Source organism: Martes martes (assembly GCF_963455335.1).
Source record: "Martes martes genome assembly, chromosome: 8".
In the NCBI taxonomy this organism is placed as follows: domain Eukaryota; kingdom Metazoa; phylum Chordata; class Mammalia; order Carnivora; family Mustelidae; genus Martes; species Martes martes.
The window spans coordinates 13,909,190-13,932,353 of record NC_137895.1 but is presented as its reverse complement, the minus strand read 5'-3'; the positions used below and the strand labels follow the sequence as shown (position 1 = coordinate 13,932,353).

The following is a 23,164-nucleotide window of genomic DNA, read 5'->3' as shown; positions in this document are numbered from 1 at the left end:
TGGGGACTCCCATCGTAAGGACGAAGAATAAGGGTCCCCACATCAATCTACAGGTTAGCTCCATGCTTCTTGGCTCAGCTGTGTGACCTGGGACAAGTAGAGTGACTTCATTACTGCTCTGTGGCTCAGTCTACTCTTCTGTAAAATGGGTTTTCATAATGACTCATAGGACTATTGTCCTAAAACACTCAGTGCAGTGACTAACACACAGGGTAGTCTTCATTAAATAACGAGCTATTGTTATTACCTGGGGAAGACCCAAACTAAGTCCTTCCTACTGACCTGTGGGCACTGGATTCACTGTCCAGAAGCTGAACGATAATAAATGACAACACTGATAACTCAACAGGGTGGCTTAGCCTGCTACCGGACCCCTACGACGGTCCAGGTGCTGTGCTAGGTGTGTCCATTACCTCTACTCCTTGTAACATCCCAGAAAAGTTGGAACTCACTAAGAAGCTAGCAAGTAAGAATGCAGAGTCAAATCTAGTTCCGTCTGGCTCCCAAAACCATGTGTTTCCCAGGATGTTGTTGATGAGATGATGTTGGATATGCCTCGTAGGCAGAATGGCTGCCAAAAATCCCCCACAACCCAGTCTACGCCTGTGACTTTAAGATCCACAGTCATCAAATACAGAAAAATCATCATATGTGCTTTGTGCCACACACCATGAGCTCCCGAGGGCAGCCGTGTGTCTGACTGCCCCCTCCCCGGGTTCCAACAGTTTGTGACACACAGCAGGTCTGCCCAAGACAAGTGTAACGATCTGCCTGGGCACTGCGCTGAACCCTGGAGAGTGGCATTTCAACCAGCACAGTGTCTAGGGCAGGGGAGGACCCAGAGAGGGCCCCTCTGTTAATGTGAATCCCTGTTACACTGAAGCTGACTTTGAGGCAGTGTTTTAACGGCCTGGGCGGCAGTTCTGTCTTATTTCCTAGCACAACCACACTTCTAGAAGGAGCTGGGTTTGGCCAGGAGCTGGCAGTACAGCACCGAGATGACTTGAGGGTCTGAGATGCGGGTTAATTCTGCTTTCCACATAAGCTGGGGCATGTTCGCTAATTTCGCTGAATTTCTCTTTACTAGTCTGTAAGATGGTTTATGGTGATCTTACATCTATTTTTTCGTTCAACCACTGTCTGTTCAGAGTCTATGTTCCCGAACCCCTTCTGAAAACAGAAGCCACTGTCCTCACAGAGCCTATATGCTGAGAGAAAAGGCAATACACAAGGCTGGGTGTACAGTGTGCTGCCTGATGATAACAATAAAGCAGGATGGGAGATCAGGGGTGCCCGGGAGGGGGATCTGTTGAAATTTTAAATGGATGGTCGGCAGAGGCTTCTCTTCAGAAGGTGATCTTTAAACAAAGACCTGCAGGAGGCCAGAGAGCAGGGCATGCCGATATGGGGGGAGCAATCAGGCAGAAGCAGCTACAAGTGCAAAGACCCCGAGCAGCTCATCTACTACGGAAACAGCAAGGAGTGCCTGCCTCCCGGGCTGCTGTGATAGTTAAACAAGATAATAATCCATTCGAAATACCACATTCATAACAAGTGCTCAATAAATGGGAGCCAGCACTATTAACATTATTCCCATGGGCACACAAAGGCCCGTATCTACGGCAAAGCGACTCCAGCAGGCAGAAGGCCACAGTAACCCTTTGGGGTGTGAACCCACACTAATGAATGAGCCTATCTGTTCTCTGCCAGCCCGATGTGGGCAAACCCGCAGGCTGTCCTGTTCACCGGAGAGGATTTCCTATAAATTGGATTAGCGGGGTACGCACTGAATGCTGGGGAGAAAGAAGAGAGAACTTAATCCAGCTTGGTTGTGGCGTCAATCATTTAAAAAAAAAAAAAAAGTGCAAAATTACCCCAGTCCAAGCTTTCGGGTGAGAGTGATGAATGTCCTTCCCTTGATAACGTTTCCAGAGTTCAATGAAACAGAAAGAAGAAGGAGTGCATGATCCTTCTAAGGATCTGTTTAATGCTGGCTGAAATTTCTGCCCGGAAATGCATTCCTGGCTTAAGTGGGGGAGGGGACGTGCAGCAAAAGCTATACCTGCGAGCGATTATACGGGGTGATCCTTAGTCATCAGAGATAACCAAGGAGGACCACGGGTGCATGAGCTCCGTGGCAGGAGGGGAGGGATCAACGTGTGTGTGGCTTTTAAGGGCGGGCAGTCATCCTAAGCTACGCTTTCAGAGATCCTGGAACTGGAATTCCATGTGATTTTTACATGCCACAAAATGTACTTGTCTTTTTTTCATTTTTTCCCCTCAGTTATTTAAAAATGTAAAACAAAAAACAAAAAACAAAAAAAAACAAACCACACTGTTAGTTAGAGACCAAAACAGGTGGTGGCTCGACTGGGCAGCCTCTCTCGCCTCTGTTCACGGTTAAACATAGGCAGATACCAAGTAGCCAGAGTAAGAGAGAGAAATAAACGTTTCCTCAGTATATTTCCCTGGCCACTCCAATTTAAACCTAGGTTTGCTGAAGACAAGGGTCGTGTTTTCTTCTCCTTTTGTTGCCTCCGTGGAGTATACTGGAAGATGAGCTTGTCTGTGCTGTGCAGGGCCCCCAGGGCCAGGCTGGACACATGGGAGCCCCATAAACTGAGCCTGCCGCAGGGCAGCAGCGACATCCACCAAGAGACAGAGGATTTTTCTGGGATAACTGTCCGAGCTACGATGGCCTTCACTTGGAACAGTCCCCGAGGACCCTGCTACCCAATTCAGGATCTTCCGTGCCGCTCTGATTAAAATACAACTGACCTGGGAACCTGGGTGGCTCAGTGGGTTAAAGCCTCTGCTTTCGGCTCGGGTCATGATCCCAGGGTCCTGGGATCAAGTCCTGCATCGGGCTCTCTGCTCAGCAGGGAGCCTGCTTCCTCCTCTCTCTCTGCCTGCCTCTCTGCCTGCTTGTGATCTCTGTCTGTCAAATAAATAAATAAAATATTAAAAAAAAAATAAAATACAACTGACCTGCTGGGGGGAAATGTCAAATATGGTCTACGTGGACATCTGGCAACTGAGGGCTCGGGAGCATGCAGGGGGACGTTTCAGCATAAAGGGGGATGACAGCAACGGCTTTCAAGGAAACGGGAAGACTGGGAGGCCAGGCTCTCTTTCTTATGTCACTGGCATCTTTGCTGGGATCTGTCAGTCCCAGGGAAGGAACAGGGTAATGGGTCATAAACCAGGCGATGGCGGGGGTGCAAATAAACCACTGGGGGTGCATCTCCGCACCCCCCTCTTCCCTGTAGTCCAAGAACTTTCTCCATCGGGCACTTAGGCATTATAATCTTTGGTAACTGCTTCTAGGTTTTTAAATTTTTAACATTATTGAGAGATTGACACATAATTGTGTAGACGTAAGGCATTCGATGGGATGATTCGATACTCACATACACTGACAATGATCACCAAGATCTAGATAATTAGCACTTCCATCATCTCACACAGTTAACACAAGGAACTCTCCAACTCCCGCATCAGAGCTTCTAACTGGTTTGAGGTGAACCCTGGACATCGGGGTGCTTAAGATCTCCCCCAGGGGATTCCAATGTGTGGCTATGACTCTGAAGTCCTCTTCTAAAGCGAGATTTTGAATAACCGTGCAAATTTATAAAGGATGTCGTGAGAAGGAAATGAGATAAAGCATGAAATGCACTTAGCAAGGGGCTGGGCACAGAGTAAATGCTCATTGAACGTTAGTGGGCGACACTAACCTGACACATGGCCCGAGAGACACAGATGGCACAAGGGTATAAGACGGTCTCCGGCTGTCCTGTTGTGTTATTGGGGAAGGGGCTGGACCATCTCCCCCAGGAACTGCTCTATCAATCTCAAGCACTGAAGGCCAGAGAGGAGACTGGAAAGCAGGCTCAAGCACGGGGCTCTGTCGTTTACTGGCTCTGCTAATTCTGCAGTCAGGTATCCTCTCGGCACCTCCATCGGCTCCTCTTTGAAATGGGGATTATGTGAGCTAGTGCAGTGAAGCCTGAACTGACCCGAAGAGATGTGTACCGTGCACCTGAGACGCCTCAAGGAAATCAGATGCCTCCCACCATAAATATGTCTTCAAGGAAACCGTGCACGTGTGAATGCCATTTTATTTTCTTTACGGCAGGAAGATTTAGGATCTATCCTCCTTCCCTTCCCTTCCTCTACAACTAAACAACACAGGTGTCTGGGTCATAGCTCCTGCTAGCTCTTGCTAACACCTAAGTGCGGGACAGAGGAAGAGCTGACGTTCCGTGGGCTGCGAGAGCAGGGCAGAGACAGTTTCAGAAAATGACCACCCCTCGTGTCCATGAATAGGCCCAGTCAATACACTTAGCCCCAGTGTGGAAATGCCAGAGCGAGGCAAAGTGACCCACAGTAAGGAAAGGGCTTTGCTCCCCTGGGCCACTGGTTTGTGATTCAGGGCTTTAAAGTCTGAGCTGGACCTCTTAGTTGGAGACCATCAACCTGAATTAAAGAAAGCTACAATTAGGTTTTGGATTGGAATGCTACAGACTGGGTGGCTTAAGCCATGGGCATTTATTTTCTCACAGTTCTGGAGGCTAGAAGTCCAAGTTACAGGCAGAGTGGCTGGCAAGACTGCTTCCTGGTGAGGGTTCTCTCCCTGGCTCCTAGAGGACTTTTTCACTGTGTCCTCCCACGGAAGGCGGAGCGGTGGAGGGAGGGAGAGGGCACTGCAGCGAGCCCTCTGCTGTCTCTTATTAGAGCACCAACCCTGGCATGAAGGCCCCGCCCTCTTGACTTCATCTGAATCTAATTATCACTCAAAAGCCCCATCTCCGAATACCATCACATGAGGTTAAGGCTTCAACAGCTGAATCTGGGGACAGGGCACATTCAGCCCATAGCAAGTTCCTATTAAATAGCTACTCTGCCAGATACTGATTCTCCTGCAAGATACAGACTGGGCTCCCAGCACAGAAAATAAAGCACACATACATGGTCGATTTTTTACAAATTTACTTTAAAAAGTTAGCTCTGATTTCACCTGACCAATACATTTAGCATTTTCTAATCTGTAAAAATTTAAGATATCTGTAAATGTTGGAGTAAAATCCACTGTGTACACCTACTTGCATAGGCAAATGAGATAAATATAAAGGATGTTTATGGGAGGTGTTGTTGTTTGTAAATGGTGGGGGAGAGCCCAGCATCTAAAAATACCCATTAATTAGGAAATAAGATAAATTATGGCATGTTCATCAAATGGAAAAACCATGCAGCTCTTCAAAAGAAAACACAACTTTATGTACCAACGCAGAAAGAGACCCAGCTTCGTATTTTCAAGTAGGTAGAGCACCTAACAATTAAAGAGGAGGTGCGTGCATGACGAGAAGTAATTGAACAGGAGGAGGAAAGCCACAAATCCACTGCCAACCGCTAACGGTGTTCAACTTCGGGGAATGTGATGGGGAGAGGGGGTTTCGTATATTACTGTTTCTCAGTGGGGAGCTGGTAAACGCTTGACCATGGCATCTCCGAAAGAAAAGCTCTGATTTTTAGTGTTTGCCCATTTGCAGGGTGTGAGTACCCCCCACCGTGACAGATCTCAACCAACAACCGCAGTGTCACGGGTAGGGTGGGGTGGGGGAAGAGACAGGTGGTGGCACATCCCAATACAGGGTCTCTACCATCTCAACACAGCAGATGTAAATAACCTTCCCAACACACATAACAGTGAAATGATTAGGAAGTAATGAGTTTTGAGTACTTATACCTTTTTAACCCACTGAGCCACCCAGGCGTCCCGAGTACTTATACCTTTTTAAAAAAATAACTTACATAATGGCAAGTTTATCAATCTTGATCTTTAACAGCAGTTGTGCCTAACAACCAGATCTGGTTATTTCCTGAAAATTTAACCACAGGCTCTCCCAAGCCATGGCTCTGGCACATGACGGCATTCCTATACCATCTGTCCTTTACAACAAATGCGGAGGTGGATGGTTGTCTGAATGCTTTTTTACATGCAGTTTAAGATAAAAACAGAGGGATCCGATTCTTTGGCAGTAATCTAGCACTCTTCTAGCACCTGGCAGAGGCTGTAATGGAATGTTCCAGCAACTGACCCACTCTTTCTGAAAGGACTGCTGTGTGCCAGGTTTTGCAAAAAGGAATAGTTTATGAAGTACCTGCTATGTGCCCGAATATGGACTTTTTATACATATACACCGTGCATACTTTTGCCCTGAAACACTCTGACGGGGTATCGTGACTTGGGACTTTCGGATCCCGGACAGCCCTCTCAAACATCAAGGCGTAGGAAGCCGTGGTGATGAGGGAGGAGGTTTTCCAGCTGCAGCTACAATGAGGAATGGCTTCAAGGAAGCTGAGGACAACGCATGGGCTCAGGCTGGAGAAGCAAGGGGCCGTATGTCATGAAGCAAGTGGGAGAGGGCTGGTGATGGTGCTCGATGTTAGGAAGCACCGATAACTCTGTTCCTCTCTACAGATCTGCTTGTGAATCAATTAATAGACTTAGGGCTTTTTACATTGTCTCTTTTGACAGTTCTACGGTGAAGCCTCATCCCCAGTGTGACAGTATGAGGACGGGGGGCCTTTGGGAGGTGATCAGCTCAAAACAGCAGGGGCCTTATGAGTGGGATTAGGGCCCTTATAAGAGACACCCCACTGAGCTCCCTTGTCTTCTCTGCCTTGGAGGGACACAGCCAGAAAGACGGCCATCTGTGAACCAGGAAGCGGGGTCCGCACCAGACCCCAAATCTGCTGACGCCCCTGACTTTGGACTTCCCAGCCTAGGAAACCGTGAGAAGTAAATCTGTGTTATTTATAAGCCACCCGTCTCTGGGATTCTGTGACAGCAGCCTGAATGGACTAGGACAGCATTATTACTCTCAGTCCACAGGAGAAGACCCTGGGGCACGGATAATTTTGCTTTTGGTTTCTCTTTGTGATTTACTCAGCAAAGAGAGGAGAAAAACCATGAGATTCTTGTCCGAGCTACCCAGGAAACAGAATCACGTATAAGGAAAATAGCTGGGGTGGGAGGGGAAGATCTCAGAATGAGAGAGGTCGGGGGAGCAAGGCTTCTCGCGTTGAAGGTCAGCCTCCGGAAGCCGTAAATTAAACACACTCACTCCCCTGTGAGGCTGTGCCCTGGCGGGTGGGGCTGGGGGATGAAGAAAGGGATGCCAGAGGAACTCTTCCAGAACGATGGCTTTTGCTCAGGAGGGTGGGGGATGAGGAATCTGGCCATGTTTTCAGGAAGCAGCTAGGAAAACGCTTTAGGGGCTCAGGGAAAGGAGAGCTCCCCAACCCCATCAGGTCCGGTCGGCGGGGGTCCCTCTCCTGGCTGCCTTGCTAGTGTACTACAGAGAACCCAGAGCCCCCGAAGGCAACGTGGTGGGGTAAGTGCCCTGGGCCTGTGGATGGGCAAATCGTCTGAACAGGGTGCAGCACCCAGCGCCGAGATGAGAATTCGGCTCAGGGACGAGACGTGGATGGGGACGCCGAAAAGGGAGAGGGTGCTGCGGGAGGATGCTTGCTTTCTCCGTACAGTCCCAAGGGAAGCTGTGTATTGTTTAAAAACCTCCCAGGCTGCTGGGCGATGCTGGACGGGCCCTGTAGCCTTCAGGCACCGGCCCCACCTAAGCTCCTAGCCTCCCCGCTGCCCCCTTGCTCTGTACCCCTCTGCCAGGCATCTCAGCCACCATTTACCAAGTGCCCCCTGTTCACCAGGCATTCTCCATTCATTTCATCTTTTCAGCCACCCTCGGAGTTGGTACTGACACTCCCATCTTACCAGTAAAGAAAGTCAGGCAAAAAAAAAAAAAAAAAAAGAAAAGAAAAGAAAAAAGAAATAAAGGTGAAGGGATTTGCCTAAGTGATTGCTGTCTGGCCATCGATTGGGTCAGAACGTGGGCCCTTCACCACTCCCCATATACTGGGCACATTCTCTACAAGTCACACCTTCGACTAAACTGATGGCCCAAACTATGTGCTGTTCTCTGTGCCTGGGCTGGGGGGGCTCCTGCTCCGTTGGCCTGGAAGGTCCACCCCCACGTCCCCACCTTCCGGTCCTCTTGGCGGATGCTTTTCTCACTGCATGCAACAGGCCGCCCCCAGGTTCCTGGGGCTGTGGGCACACCCGTCCATCCCAGCACCCAGCGACACTGCATTTTTCCCTAAGCTCCTACTTTAAGTCTGTGGTGACCACGTGGGGCAGGGGGAATGGTGGTGCAAGCAGAGACCACACCTGATTTAGCTTCTGGTCCTAGTGTACGGCCTGATGCCAGGCACCTGCCATTTGCCGAGTGTGTGCCTACGGAATGGGCAGACGCTGTAAGACCTGGGGACACGGACTGTTTCCCACCAGCAACTTTCCGAGTTGTCTTCCATGTCCGGAAAGGCGGGAGTGACGAAAGCTGGAATTCATTTATTCACTCAACAAATATTTGAGAGCTTTCCCTGTGCTTGTAGAACTAAGCACCCCTCTTCCTCACGCGGGTTAGCTCCTGAAGACCACCTGCTTTCCCTGTCACATTGTCCTCTCTGTCTTCAGACCGGCAGTGGCACTGAAGACTCCTCCTGGAGCTCTGAATCCCTCCAACTCCCCATCCTGGAACAGGTGGAGGAAGAGTCTGCTTTTAAGAACTGTGATTAGATTTTGGGCCCATCGGATAAGCCAGGATAATCTCTCTGTTTCAAGGTCTGTGATTATAGCTGCAAAGTCTCTTTTGCCACATAACATCACAGAATCACAGGCTCCAAAGATTAGGGCATGGGCATCTTTCGGGGGCCCTTCTGCCTACCGCAACAGGCAGCAGTTGAATAATCAAAAATGTCTATTTTCTAACATTGATGAAAAATGCGGGGGCACGTGGGTGGCTCAGTTGGTTAAGTGACTGCCTTTGGCTCAGGTCATGATCCTGGAGTCCCAGGATGGAGTTCCGTAGCAGGCTCTCTGCTCCTCGGGGAGTCTGCTTCTCCCTCTGACCCTCCCTCCTCTTGTGTTCTCGTTCAGATAAATAAATAAAATCTTAAAAAAAAAAAAAGAAAGAAAAGTGCAATAAAGAAAGGAAATCCTTTGGAGAAGATGGCCAAATAAGCCCATTGAGGGGGGAGGACAACTGAGCTGAGCACAGGAGGTGATACCGGGAAGAGCAGCCCAGGCAGGGGGCCCAGGCCCGGCGGTGAGAATGCATCTGGGCCACAGTCAGGAGGCCGGTGTGGCTGAAAGAATGTGCCAGGGGCCTGGATGGGTAGCCACGAGCGGCCCAGGCCAACTCCCTTCCAGAGGTGCCACACTTTGCCATGATTTCTCTCTGGGTTAGTGGATCTCTACAAACCCTAGACCTCGGGCAGGAGAATGGGACCAGGTGTGAGGCTCCAAAGCGTGTTAACATGAGGCACAGCTCCAAGGGCACAGAGGGAAGAATCCGACAGCATTCTGAAACGGCACACTCGAAGACTCTGATTTGAGCATCACTAGATTTTAGGGGCGGGGCCAGACGCCACAGGGTCAGGAATGGCCCAGAGATGGGTTCATCAGCCGAAGCTTGGAGAAGGTCTGCTCGATGTCTCTGCCCAGGGAGGGTGGGGCATGACCAAGTGAGAGCAACATGAACATCCACCTCCAGTCCTGCTCGGGACCTTGGCTGTGCTTGCCGTTCTCTCTGGAATCCTGTTCTAGAGCATATGCTGATTTCCAGGTCTTCAGCTCAAATGCCGTCCTCTTGGAGAGAACCCTTCCCCAGACAAACAGCTCTTTCTAGAAGAATCCAATTCCCTCCTAGGCTTCCCAGCACACACATTATGTCAGGACTTCTCAAACTCAGAGGTGTCGACGTTTTAAGCTGGACGTTCTTTGATACAGGGGACCCTCCCATGCACTGTGGGGTGTTTGACTATACTCCTGGCTTTTACCCCGTAAGTGCCAGGAGCATCTCCCTCACTGTGACCACCAGATAGGTCTCTGAACACTGCCGAGTTACCCTTGGGAGCCGAATATCCCTGATGACAGCCGCTGCTCTAGGTTACTGTTTTCAAAACACTTACCATCCTCCCAAGTTATCAATTTCATTCAACAACAATACTTATGCAATGCCTAATATGCGCCAGGCATGATTCTAGGGATGGGAGATAAAGCAAGCAAATTAATAGACAGAAATTACTACCCTTGAGGAACTTGAATCCTCATGGAAAGAGACAGAAAATTAAAAAGAAAATGAGGGAAATTATCGCAGGTCAGATGGCAATTACCACTACGGAGAAGCGTAAGGCAGGGAGAGGTGGCGGAGCTGGAGAGGCCCCCAGGTTTAAACAGGTGTTCTCAAGGAGCAGCAGAGAAGGCAGAATGGCTGGAGCTGGGCGGGCTCAGGGGCACCCCGGCAGGCGAGATGGGGATTGCTTCTCCCCCACAGTAAGAGACGATCTCCCACAAAGAGGACTCCTTTTGGTCTTGGTCTGTGGCATCCCCTGGGCCTAGAACACTGCCTGGCAGGTCACAGCTGCTGGGTGCCTATGGACGAAATGTCCAGTAAATGAACAAATGGGACAGTTGGGGCTGGGGAGGGAGGGCTCAGGCCCAGATCTCTTCAATGGACAAAAGACAGGGTTACTATCAAAAGATGCTCAAGGGCCACAAGTGTCTTCCCTCTTTAGGAACCTCAAATATCAAAGGAAAGCACTAATATTTGACATTTATTGTTCCAGAGATTGTCCCATACACTTCATAAAATATAATCTCATTTTGTCCTCAAAGCAATCCTGTGAGGTGGGAACTCTTCAAATTCCTGATTTGATAAATAAAGATTGTTAGCTGCCCTGATATCATGGAGCTGAAACCCAAGGGAGCTGGCACTCAAACCCATGACTGTTTATCCCCAGAACATATTCTCTTTTAAAAGGAAAAATGAAACAGGAGCTCCAGGAACACAGGGTGACCAATGTGGGAGGAGGCCGGACACTTGTTGTCCCTTAGTCCACCTTTTAAGTAGTGATGAAAGGCACCTACTCTTACTGACTGAGCGCCAACTACATGCCAAACCTCATCTTGTATCATGTTCCGTGCTTCTCCTCCCTCTCACCCCTGTGTCCTCTGTGAAGTAGACCTGGCCATCCCTGTCTCGTATATGAATGGAGGCTCAGGGAATCAGCAACGTGCAGGGAACTGAGCCGGGCAAGACCCCAGAAGAGAGTCTGGGACGTACCGTTCACTTTCTTTCACTTCGGTATCTATGTGGTTATTGGGTAAAGAGGGTGTGGATTTCTGCTGGGAACTCAGAAGGCAGAAGCAAGGCCAGAGGAGATTCTGGTTCAGGATATGAAGTGGACAAGCTCTGGGTAACTCCACTGAACCTTAGGAGAAGGGTAAGTGGAGAGAAGCAGCTGGAGGCAGGACAACTACACAGACGTCCGGCCTGCCGAACTCCCTCCCAGCAGGGAGCATGGTCTTCTTCAATAACACTGACCTTGAGGGAGATCTTGAGCAGGTCACGGGTTTGCACTGAAGTCCGTCTGCTCAATGTCTGCAATGCTTTGAACTCATGGTTCACTGGGGCGGTGGGGGGCAGGACCTCTTCCCAGGACAGGCTACCGCCGTGAAGAATATTCCCACATCCCATGTATCCCCCTGGACATCTGTATTATGGTTGCATATAGGTGTTCTAATTACCTGAGCCTGGAACAAATACTACTTACAGAAACAAAACTAAGTGCTGGTTTTGCCTGGTTTTAGTGGTCACTGAGCCTGGAATACACATCAAGGCAAGAGGATACTTCTTACTCTGATCATCTGCCAAGAGAGGTTCACCACTCTGGGAAAGTACCTCACAGACAGCACACAGCACTGGTAGAATCTAGGTCCCATTTTGCATTGGCAGCATCAAACTGAAGACGATTCTACCCTGAAAATAGGCACAGAAGCCCCAGTCCGCTCCATTGGCCGTCCACTGCCGCCAAGCCTCAACCATTACACATGAAGTTAGTATTATTTTATAGTAAATTAATTTCCTTTAATTTCTTCTTTAAATTATAACCAGGGCACTATATTGATTTTTTTTGAAATTATATTTGTAGACAGTGCAATACAGGTAATCCTTGAATTTTATTCCATGGTTGTAAGAAAGGCATTCAAAACATTTGTTACAAAAACGAGGCAAGGGCTCCTGGCAGAATGCACAGAAGGCATTTTCATTATTTTTGTGGATGACCTGAAGTTGAGGACTCAAATGAAGTCAAATAAAATGGGACAGAGATTGGTCTAAATCAGATAAAACTTGACCAGAGATAAATATAAAGCCTGTGCTTTAGGGTCAATAAATCTACGGCAGAGGCACAGAATGGGGAACCTTTGGCTGAGCAGTCATTCAGGGCGCTTTTCAGCTGAACTCAAGTTCAATTTGAGCCTGATGAGCAAATGGCAATGAAAGCGTACCAGGAGGCCGCTTCTCAAACTTTAGCATGCATCAGAATCATGCAGGGAGCATGGCTCAAGATTTTACTTATTTGTCAGAGAGACAGAGCACAAGCGCACAAGCAGGGGAGGCAGCAGAGAGAGGGAGGAGCAGGCTTCCCGCTGAGCAGGGAGTCTGATGCGGGTCTCGATCCCAGGACCCTGGACTCATGACCTGAGCCAAAGGCAGACACACAACCAAAGGAGCCACCCAGATGCCCCAAAGGAGCATGTTTAAGGTAACACTGAGCTGGCTTCACCTCCAGAGATGCAGATGCACTTTCTCTGGGTTAGGGCCTAAAGCTGATGTTCTAAGTAGACATTCTGAATGATTCAGAAGAGTGGACTGAGTGTACAGCGAGAGGCATGAACTTCTGATGGTCTGATAACATCCAGAGCGTATCATTCAGGTCAGAGCGTCGCCCCCACAGAGCAAAGCCGGAGCTACCCAGAAATGGCCAACCAATCAGGATGGCGGAAGGTCATCCACACAATTCCCTCATTCGGGAAGAACATTTCGGAGGACTGGTGACTGGCTTTGGACATGCAATGACACACAGGATGTTGACCTAGAAGGTGCAGTAAGAACAGGTCTCCATCCTTACACGAATACTGTACAAAACAGTGAGAGAACCATTCCTCGAATGCCAAGCATCTTTCTCTGGGCTTATTCTACAAACTCTATTTCAGCTCTTCTGTGACACGCGCTTGGGATACAGAGCTCAAAAAGTGATAATCCCTGTCCCCAGAATTAGTGCAGGAGGTTTTTTTTTTTGTTTTGTTTTTTGTTTGTTTTTTTTTTGTTTTCCCTTTAACTTATTTCCATAGCTCTAGGACTGAACGAGAGTGGGAGGTGCTGCTGGGTTGGACAGCTTCCCTTACTCTCGGACGTTCCAGGATCTCTAATAAACCAATATGCAACTTGAAGCTCTAAGGGAAAGATACAGGGTGTAGATTTCTCAACGTTATCAGTCCACAGTTTCTAAAGACATAGTGACATCTCTTGCAATGCCTTATGGAATCAGTCTAGAAAATGCCGGTCTGGGTTTATTGCAAGGTTGGCATTCAACTCTGAATCTCGATCATTCCAGGGACTCAAGTCACACTAAGTTCATTTGTGGGATATGTAAACTCTTTCCACGAAACTACAATCTTCTTAAAGGAAGGTTCTTGGTAGCACTCATTTTTAAAAAATCTTTTTCGACCCAGAACGTAGGCATTCAGGAGCAGGTGCTGAATGAATGAACTACACCTAAAGCTAGTTTCTCTGGATGCAATTATTACAGACAGAAATCATCCAGGGACGATATTCCTTTAGAGCATAAACAGTTCTTGGTTCTTGGGCCAAGAGTCAAGGAGGGTTCTGGGAAATGGACAGACTTGCCTAGGGCTGCAGAAAACTGGATGTTGGGGGCACAGCAAAGGGTCAGCTTGCATCCCACACTTGTGGTCAGCTCACGAGAGCTGTGTGTTTAGCAGTTCTCTGGCCAATGGCCAGATGTAGGCTCCTTTTGAATCCCTGCCATGGAATCACCATGGCGTCTGGCTTCTCCTTCTCCGCTTTCCTCCAGCCACAGAGGTGAGTCAGTCCTTGAATGTCCCCATTTTATTGTTCTGTGGATAAGGATTCCTAGAGAAATCCTTCCTCCCTCCCTCGAGAGCCAGGTCTCCATCTGTCAGTCTCTGGCCTAGTTTGGAGACTGAAAGGAACGGGATACATTTTATTTTTAAACAGTTTCTTAAACCACATCCTCTGGTTAATAGGATGTCCTTCAATTCAGGGAGGACGCATCTCGTCCTTGAGTAACTTTTGGGACTGTACGTGACCACACCTCTCTGTAAGGCAGCCATCTCCTTTCCCCTGGCTTGCCTTCCCTTACCCCATCATCTCCAGTCACCTGCTACCTGTAGCTTTCCTTCCCCTTCTCTTCTTGGCTGGTGTTTGTTTTTAAGATTATCACCATCAACGCAGGAACTGAAGTGGGCTGAATCTTAATGAGGCCTGTCATAATCTTGTTTAAAAAAAAAAAGTCTTGCAAACTGCTGAATGCTGGTGAATGACAGCTTCCTGCACCTAGATGACGGGTGGACAGAGCCGTCGGGGATGATCCCATCTCCATGCGAGGCTGGGGGAGGGGCCCTTTAATTCCACCTGAACGCTTATGGTGAGGCCCCTGAGCCGGGCTGTGGCTTTAGCAGTTCTGTGAAGATGGAATTAAGTTGTACACAGCTCAGGTAAGAAGGGAGGGGCGCAGGTAGAAGATGGCAAGCAGATCTTCTCTAATCTTTTAGGCCCTGTGGGCTTCGTGCCAGATGACCGGGAAGGAAAACCAGGAAGAGGAAGGAGGAAGCTGGCTGGCTGTTTCCAGGGGAATGTCTACCGTGCAAGACAATTCAAGGAATTAATGACGATAATGCAGAGTCAAGCACCTGCTCTCATGACTGGTGGGTGCAGTTGAACTTGATAAATGGGGATGAATCTAAATTACTTGCAAACAGTTGCCCAGCTAAGCTATGGTCAGGAAGAGAAATAAATGCCACAACTTCCTTCCTAATGCACTTTGGTCTATCAGGCTCTTGAAGCTACATTACCACCGAGGAGCCTCCACCAAAGGGCTGGGGGGATGGGGGTGGGCTTACCATTCTCCATTCACAGAAAGAAACCCAAGGCTCAGAGAGCTGGAGTAGTTGTCCAAAAGGAACGAGTCGAAAAGTGATACAGTTGCCTCTTGAAGGCAGATTTTTCAACTCAAACATTTTATGCCTTTTTTTTTTTCTGGGGATTTTTAAAGTAAAACACAGTCAGGAAGCTTACATATGAAGTAAAAATCATCACTTTTTCTAAAATGATATGAAAAGGCAACCTTTTCCAGGTATGGGAAAAAGAAAAAAGTACTAGGTGGCTGCATTACATTTAAGGAAAAGCAAAGAAGCTTAGTGTTTTGTTCTGGTTTTGTCTGACCTGAGGGCTTTGAAGACCTTAGCAAACTTCATATAACCACCATTTTTAGAGCAGAGAATGGATTCCATTCCCTGAGAGGATAGGTGGCAGAAAAAACCCAAGAGGACAGAGACGGAGGTATACTGCGCCCTTGTTTTGTGGCTATAAAGGCTGGCTTGTTGACCTACTTACCTTGTTAATTCCCCCATCCTGGGCTCTGTTATCCTATCGTACAAGGCAGAGAACGAGGAGGTAAACTCAAGGAGGTAAACCACCTTGGCTCAACCTATGTGGACATTTAGCGGCTGAATGGCGATTCCAGCGTGTGGATCTCCCAGCGTCTGCCCACCCCAAGCTGAAGGCTCAGTGCGGGGCTTCGCTGGAGAGTCCCCTTCTCGAAGGCCTGCTGCGTGCTGGGATTTAGGGCAAGCGGGCGCCCTCCCCACAGCGTGCTCAATTTCCATGAGAATCTAAGTGTTGCATGACTCATGCGCAGACGTGTGGTACAATTCTGAGTCTTAAAATAACAAATCCCCATCACGAAAGCCAGTGCATTCTGATGTCGCATAAATCCTTTTATAATGATCACTTGGTGTCACTGGCTTATTTAAATGGACACATCATTTCTAACAGGGCTTTCCTCATCGGCTCTGCACTTTAAGTACCAGTGGGCAAGGGAAGTAACTCACTGCCTTTGGCATCACACGTGGGGACTGGAGGTGGTTTAGATCCTTGTGTCTCTCCTGACCTTGTGCTGAAGTCAAACGGGAGAGGCAGGAGGGGACGTATCATTTTTGACATAATAAATTCCCCGCGTGCCCCATTTCTCTTCTGCCTGCAAACCCGGACTGATGACCAGTGTGTTTGGTTTACGCAGAAAACCATAACCCCGATGTCTCGATGCAGGGTATCTGCGTGACGTTGTCTATTATTCTGGGAGGAAGATAGACTCAACACACACCAGGGTTTACCTGCGATTTCCCTTCTCCCACCCAACAAACATGGGCGTCTCCAGCTTTGCAGGAGCCTGGAGGAGATGTGTTAGGAATCCTGGCTTTGCCACAAGATCAACATGGCCTGATAATTCGCTGCCCAAAGGAAAGTATGGGGTCGGTGGGGGGGGGGGGCACATCTTATTGGCTCTGCAGTGGGTTCCTAAAGGTCCAGCCTCAAGTGCACTGAGAAAGCCCCCAGGAGGGTTTGCTGGGAGGTGAAACAGAGTGCCACCTTTCAGAGCAGACACTCCTGTTCCAGAAACAATCTGGAGGCTTTCTTAGGGGGCCAAATCCCAGGCCCCTCTCCAGATGCTTCAAAGACAGAGTCCACGTTTGATGGTATTCTTGATCCTGGAACCACTGAAGTTCAAGCGAGGGAGGTTAGTCGTGAACAAGGCAGCCTCCTTACCGATCAGACTAGAGCCTCAACCTCTCTCAGTGTGAGTTTCCGGTGTTCAAAGTAGAGATAAGAATAGCACCTGCCTGGTGGGTTAGTGTGAGGATCAAATAAGATTAACACCCAGAAAGCTCCCGGTGCCGACTCGGCTGGGACGCTGAGACACTGCCTTAGCCATTATTAAAATATGTCTAGACCAGCTAGCGGAGAGCTGCTGCTCAGAGCGGCCTGGCTCCTCTCGGGGGCTGCTCAGACTTCCTCACTGTCCAGCAACTCAAGCGTTAGGGCCCAGCATAGCTGGTGGCCCTGGGGGGCGCTTCCAGGAGGTGGGCGGAAGGTTGCTGGTTCAAATTCTTCCACTGCAACCCCTCCGGGCTGTTAAGTCTGGAAGGTGTCACAGGAAAAAATTCCATAGAGTGAGGCATGTCTGGATGTTCTGGCAAATGTCAGCTAAGGTATGTCCCCCATCTCAAAGGATGGCCTTCACGGGGCTCCCTGACTGGTATCTGTCTGGCTCCTAAGGACATTGACTCTGAACCTTTTTTCCCTTGTCTTCCTCCAGCATTGACCCCACTATGACCCCATGTCTGAACTCTCACCTCTGGAAGCTTGACTGTCCTCCATTTTTCCTTTGGCCTCTGGGGCCCCTGTATTTGCACCTGACCTCTCTGGAGTCTTACCCTCAGCTCTCAGTGTTGACTTTAGGCTGGCCTTAGGCTCCAGGACGCTATGGGTGGCACCATCCCTAGACACCTGCCCCACCCCAGGACAGCTGATCTCAGATGCCAGGTTCCAGTCCTTCTGGGCCTGACCAAACCTACTGCTCCCTGAGCTCCAAGTTCCAGTCCCGACACAGATCACACGTCTGCATCCTTTGAGAACAGGCTGCCAAAGCAGTGGCAAAGAGGATGATGAAGGGGAAAGCGCAGAAGGATCCAGAAGCATGGTGAAAAGCAAACACTGGCAGGCCAGAGCTTAAGGAGAGGGAGGCCGCTCTCATTTCTTTTCTTTTTTTTTTAAATTTTTTTTTTTAATTTATTTATTTGTTAGAGAGAGAGAGTGAGCAAGCACAGGCAGACAGAGTGGCAGGCAGAGGCAGAGGAAGAAGCAGGCTCCCCGCCGAGCAAGGAGCCCGATGTGGGACTCGATCCCAGGACACTGGGATCATGACCTGAGCCGAAGGCAGCCGCTTAACCAACTGAGCCACCCAGGCGTCCCATCTCATTTCTTATCGATACGCAATATGAGGTCATGGGCCGTATGTGGCCCACGTGGCACAGGGTCTAGGACACCCTAACTACTCCAGACACAGTTGCTGAGTACGGAATGAATGAATGATATCATTCACAGACATGCTTTTGCCACTGAGATATTAGCAGAAGTTACATCACTTCTGACCAGAGACTTTCAGAGTCAACAGGACATCTGCTACTTTCCCCCCCATACAAGGAAGTTTGAATCCAGAGGAATCCTGAATGCCTATGGTGAGCACAGACCAGCGAGCCTAACACGGACACGGAATGTGAGGAAAATAAATTTCTGTGGTGCTGAGAAGCAGAAACATCTGACAAAGAACACAGCGGTTCCTTGTCACGGCAGAACCATCTCTGTATCCGTAGGGCCAAGGAACCTACAGGTCAGATTCCTTAAAAAGCCCTACGGGATCTAGGTCTGAAGGTTAGTCAGGAGGAAGGCTTTTTGGTGAGACTGACACCGCCAGCCAGGGTCTGACAGCTCTGTGCTTGGAGGTGTGGCTACAAGAAAGAACTAGAAGGTCAGTCGCGTATGTACTGTCCGCTGCAGAATTCAGGCAGCCAGGTGGCCCCCTCCTGTGCTTTGCCTGCCTCCTCCCTCAGAGGAAGGAGCACTGAGCCCTCACGTCACCTTCCAAAACACCCGCCACGCACGCGCCACGCTCACGATTTACCTGTGTTGTAGCCCCTTCCAAGCGCAGGCCAAGGGCGGTGATTTTTCCACAGGTTTCCCAGGTACCAGTCACTCTGGTTCTCGACCAAGCCCAGAACCTGCTGACCTGGAAAGTGCAGAGAAAGCAAAGGTCTTAGAAGAAGCCAGGCTGCGTGTGCCGGTGCGCGCTGAGCTGGAGATACAGTCACGGTGCGTCATCACCACCGTGGCTTTCGTTAGCAAGTGCCAGGCCCCGATCTCCGTGCTTCACTTATAGGACCGTCTTTACTTCTCACACTTGGCCAGTCCCGCCACCTGGAGGCTGCCCAGGGTAGCTAATTACCTTGCCCAAGGTCACCCAGTTCCTCTCTGATCCAGCCAGAAGCCCCAACCGACCAGGCAACCATCAGTCCAACCATCCCTTAAGTCAAGCAACACCTCTGTCTTGACTGGCACACTTCAAATTCCAGCTACAAGAGTCCCCATCAGACGCTAGTTCGCTGGCTTTCTGGGTGTCCATGGAGACCACCTGCTGCCAACAGAGGGAAAATGTGCCCTTGGTGCGGGAGATGGAGGCTCACAGACAGGAGCCCCCTTCCGGCGGCAGCTCCCCCCACAGTGTTCTTCCTCTCATAGCCCCTTGATCTTGAGTTACGTGTCTGGTGCATCGGGGCCAACAGCACAGGTGAGCCAGGCCTCTTAGCAACTCAGCATCGTAGGTGAGTCGGTCCTCCTCTCCAGCTCTTAGAGCATCCCGCTCCTGGGACCCCAGGCCTTCTACGTGGGGCGAGCAGGGCCTCAGCTCCTGATGCCTTCCACGAGACAACCCTACCACGCCATTTGCAGAAGATATTCCCTTGGACCAACAATCAACTATTTTATAGACCAGGTTCTATAGAGACCCGGTCTCTATAGAGACCGAGGGGAGACCCGAGGTTCCCCAGGACTGTGATCTGCATGATTATGGGGGAGCCGACACATAATTCAGTATTTGTCTGACGCCCAGATTCCTTCCACTGTCTCGGTGCAGTCTCGCTTACCTTTACTACAAGTGTTGGAGGCAGGAATTAAAAAAAAAAAAATTCACATGGTATAGGAAAAGAAACTGAGACGTGGACAGTCTAACTTGCAAAGTGTCCCATGACTCATAATCACTGTCATCTGCAGCTAACCAATGCCTTCTGGGGCTAAAATCTTTATATTATTGGCCAATCCGAGAAATACAGACCTTTCTGACCAAATGAAAGCCCAGCAACATGTTAAGAAAAACAGAGCGGTTCTCCCGGTACCCCACGCCGCGTGATATAGAACCTCCCTGGTGTGATGACAGCTCCCTGAAATGATGCTGTGTGGGTCCGGTGTAATTTATTTGATCAATTTATCGAGCTCCTATCTAAATCATCACCCCAGCACAAATACATAAATTAGACGCATGGGAAAAATACTACCACCCACTTTGTCATTGTATACGATCACATCCACACCGTGTAGAATCCCTCAGAAAAACCCATCACCAACTCAGGACGGGCAAGAGCGGATCATTTCCACTGCGACAAGCTCGTGATGCTCACAGAACACGGTGAGATCTGTAGGCAGGTTGTCCTCAGCTGAGAAAGCCGTGTGCCACGAATGGAGGCCGGGACCTCATTCGAGAGCTCACGTGATGATCTTGCACGATGGTTGGGGAGGGTGGGGGCAGAGGGTGGCAGAGTCCTAGGGGGAGCTGGTTCACGATTACCAAGGACCCCAGGTTCGATATAATGGAGGGCACGACGTGCTCAGAAATGACAAGAGGGGAATGGTCTTTCACTGAATTTAGGGTAAGGTCCTCTTCAGCCACCTGAAAGTCCAAATTCTGTGCTCTGGCGTTCCATGCATTATGTTTGACCCTGATCTACTTCCTCAGAAGCTTTCTCTACGTAGCCACACTTCATTCCTGCCACAAGCAAATGTATACAGTTCAGTTGCTTGCGTTCTCCCTTCTGGTTCTTGCTCCTACAGCTCTCGCTTGGCAGGAAGTGCCCTTACCCTTGGCCAATTCCTGCCCGGAATCCCTTCCAGCGTGTCTCCAGCCCGAAGCCAGCTGTGAACACCCCTGAGTGTGAACCTTTCCCTTGGCTCGCCCCTGAGGCGGGAGACGGCTCTACCCAGCACTCCTGGCACTTTTGGCCATCAGCCGACTTACGCCCCGTCAAGGACAGATGGGTGACACGCAGGTACCCACACCACAGGGGTAAAAATATGCCCCCCTCCACCAGTCCAAGGGCAAGGGCTTCGTATCAATGCTATAAATGTCTGCAAAGTCCATGACATCTTGTGGGTAACCCTCTCCCGACTCGGAGCTCCGTAAACACTAGTGTGTGTGTTAGCATCCCCGCATTTTCAAAGCTGCAGAGCATCTGCCCTCCCCTCATCCACCAAGATCCACACGTTCTCCCAGAATTCTTATTTAGATAAGTGTCAAGGCATGAGAGAATTAACAGAGGATACGAACCCCCCATTCCCAGATACTGAACCAATTTATTGGTAAAAAAACAAAAACAAAAACAAAACAAAACAAAAACCGAGCAAAATGTCACCTATTATTGCAAGCTAGAGGACTTACTGTAGGTATTCATCATGCCAAAACCCCGATCACAGTTCAGTAAAGTTCTAGAAGGACCTAGCTGTTGTCCCTGATGACATCCAAAGAAACCCTCATAGACGGGCCTGCTCTCTTTCCGAGGCTTCTGGATGAGCCCAGATGATGCTAGTTAAATAGCCACCACTTAACACAGCACTCCATACATTCCAGCCCCTGACGCACCAAACGGGGCAGGGGCTTCACAAGCCCACTTGCAAAACCGAGCTACCATTTTAATCATCGACAGAGCAGCTAACGGATCTGTCTAAAAAAGCAACGCAAAGGCTTGGAAGCTGTTTACCAATTTGCATTTCCTCAACCAATGGGTACTAAAATTACCGCTATCCTGTTGCTAATGAAGGATTTTTTTTTAAACCTTCTAAGAGGGCTGGCGTGTGCAAAAGACTTGTTTGCAGCCATCGTGAGCTATGCAGCCCAGGTGCAGACTGAGAGCAGGGGAGTCTGGAGAACACGACTTGAAGTTCACCATGCGTCTCACTCTTCCTCTGGAGACCGAGACCTTGAGCTCAAACTTCAGCAGAGCAGCGGGCATACCGGTGTGTCCGGGGGCTGTCACTCCCCCTCTGCAGTTTCCCGTAAGGGCGAGAAAGATGCCAGACCCGCCAGACAGAGCGGAGTGGGAGGAGGTGTCGATCTTGGTGAACGAGGGGAGAGCAAAATGCTCTTTCCAAAGGTTCCAGGTAAGCCTGGAGGATGCTGGTTAAAAACAGCTATCACTCATACAGCACTCGACACCTTTCAGCCCCTGGCAGACAGACCGGAATTCCGGCCATTGGGTCTAGACATCTGCATCACAAAAGCGCCAGGTAATTGGAAAGCACTTTGAAGTCAGAGAATTATTGATCCAGGTCTGAAAGCTCTGTCCCTTCTATGGGAGGGGGTGAGGCTCATTGTGGGGTTCATTGTGGGGTTTCCTAGATGGCATCTAAATCTTGCCCACAGACCAGCAGAACTCAGTGGAGCCTCCTGTGTTATGCTCCTTGAGGACAGAGAAGTGATGAAGAAAAGGAATGCCAGAGCCAGACTGTCCAGGTTCAAATCCTGGCTCCTCAGCTTATCAGCTGTGTGACCTCAAACAAGTTACCTAACCTCTCAGTGCCTACGAGTTCATTCACTTATAAAGGGAACTTAAAACACAGGACATACCTTAGCATTAACTTCTTTCTCTTGAGGCACAAGTTAATTTTGTGTTTTGTGCTTATTCAAATGTTACCACTAACAATGCCTGGAAAACCAGTACACCCAGGATTCTCCGGCCCCACTTCTGCCCCATCGGCCTGGATTCAGGCATCTATGGCTTTACCCACCTCCCCAGCTCCTTCCTTAGCTGACCTGGTCCTTATTCTGCCTAGACGCTGCTTTAGTTTCGCATGGGCGGAGGGTCTGCTGTGTCAGAGACCACACAACAGACTACGGAATCGAAGACAAATAAAACACGGTCGTTGCCGCAGAGGCAGCTGGAAGAGGAGGAAGATAAACAATTATGAAGCGGCATGGTCCTCGTGGTGGCAGAAATACTGAGAAGTCGGAGGAACAGAGGACAGGGAATCATGGAGGCGGGGGATGGTGGGGGATGCCGGCTGGGCGCCTCCCGGGTCGCTTACCGTCTCCTTTGGTGCACGATGACGGCCTCCACCTGCCCCGTCTACACAGCCCTCCACACTCCCAGGATTCCCTGAGAACAGTGCTACCTCACAACACAACACCCTTCCAGGCAGCGGCCCCACCGCTCCCTGGTGACAATCATCCTTTCCAGCCCTGCCAACCCCAGCTCATAAGCCAGGAGGCATCTGGTCTCCAGTGGTCCACGTCTAAAGCTTCAGCCTGCACGATGCGA

At 49.6% G+C, this 23,164-nt stretch overlaps 1 protein-coding gene across 4 annotated transcripts in view; it reads right to left on the bottom strand.

Moving 5' to 3' along the window:
• The window catches only part of LARGE1 (LARGE xylosyl- and glucuronyltransferase 1), a 543,992-nt gene that overhangs the window by 96,984 nt on the left and 423,844 nt on the right, over positions 1–23,164 (bottom strand). For all 4 annotated transcript variants that reach the window (XM_080810745.1, XM_080810744.1, XM_080810746.1 and 1 more), the window contains exon 7: positions 18,706–18,810. In XM_080810745.1, the coding sequence (XP_080666871.1) occupies positions 18,706–18,810 (105 nt within the window). The remainder of the gene's footprint in view (positions 1–18,705; positions 18,811–23,164) is intronic.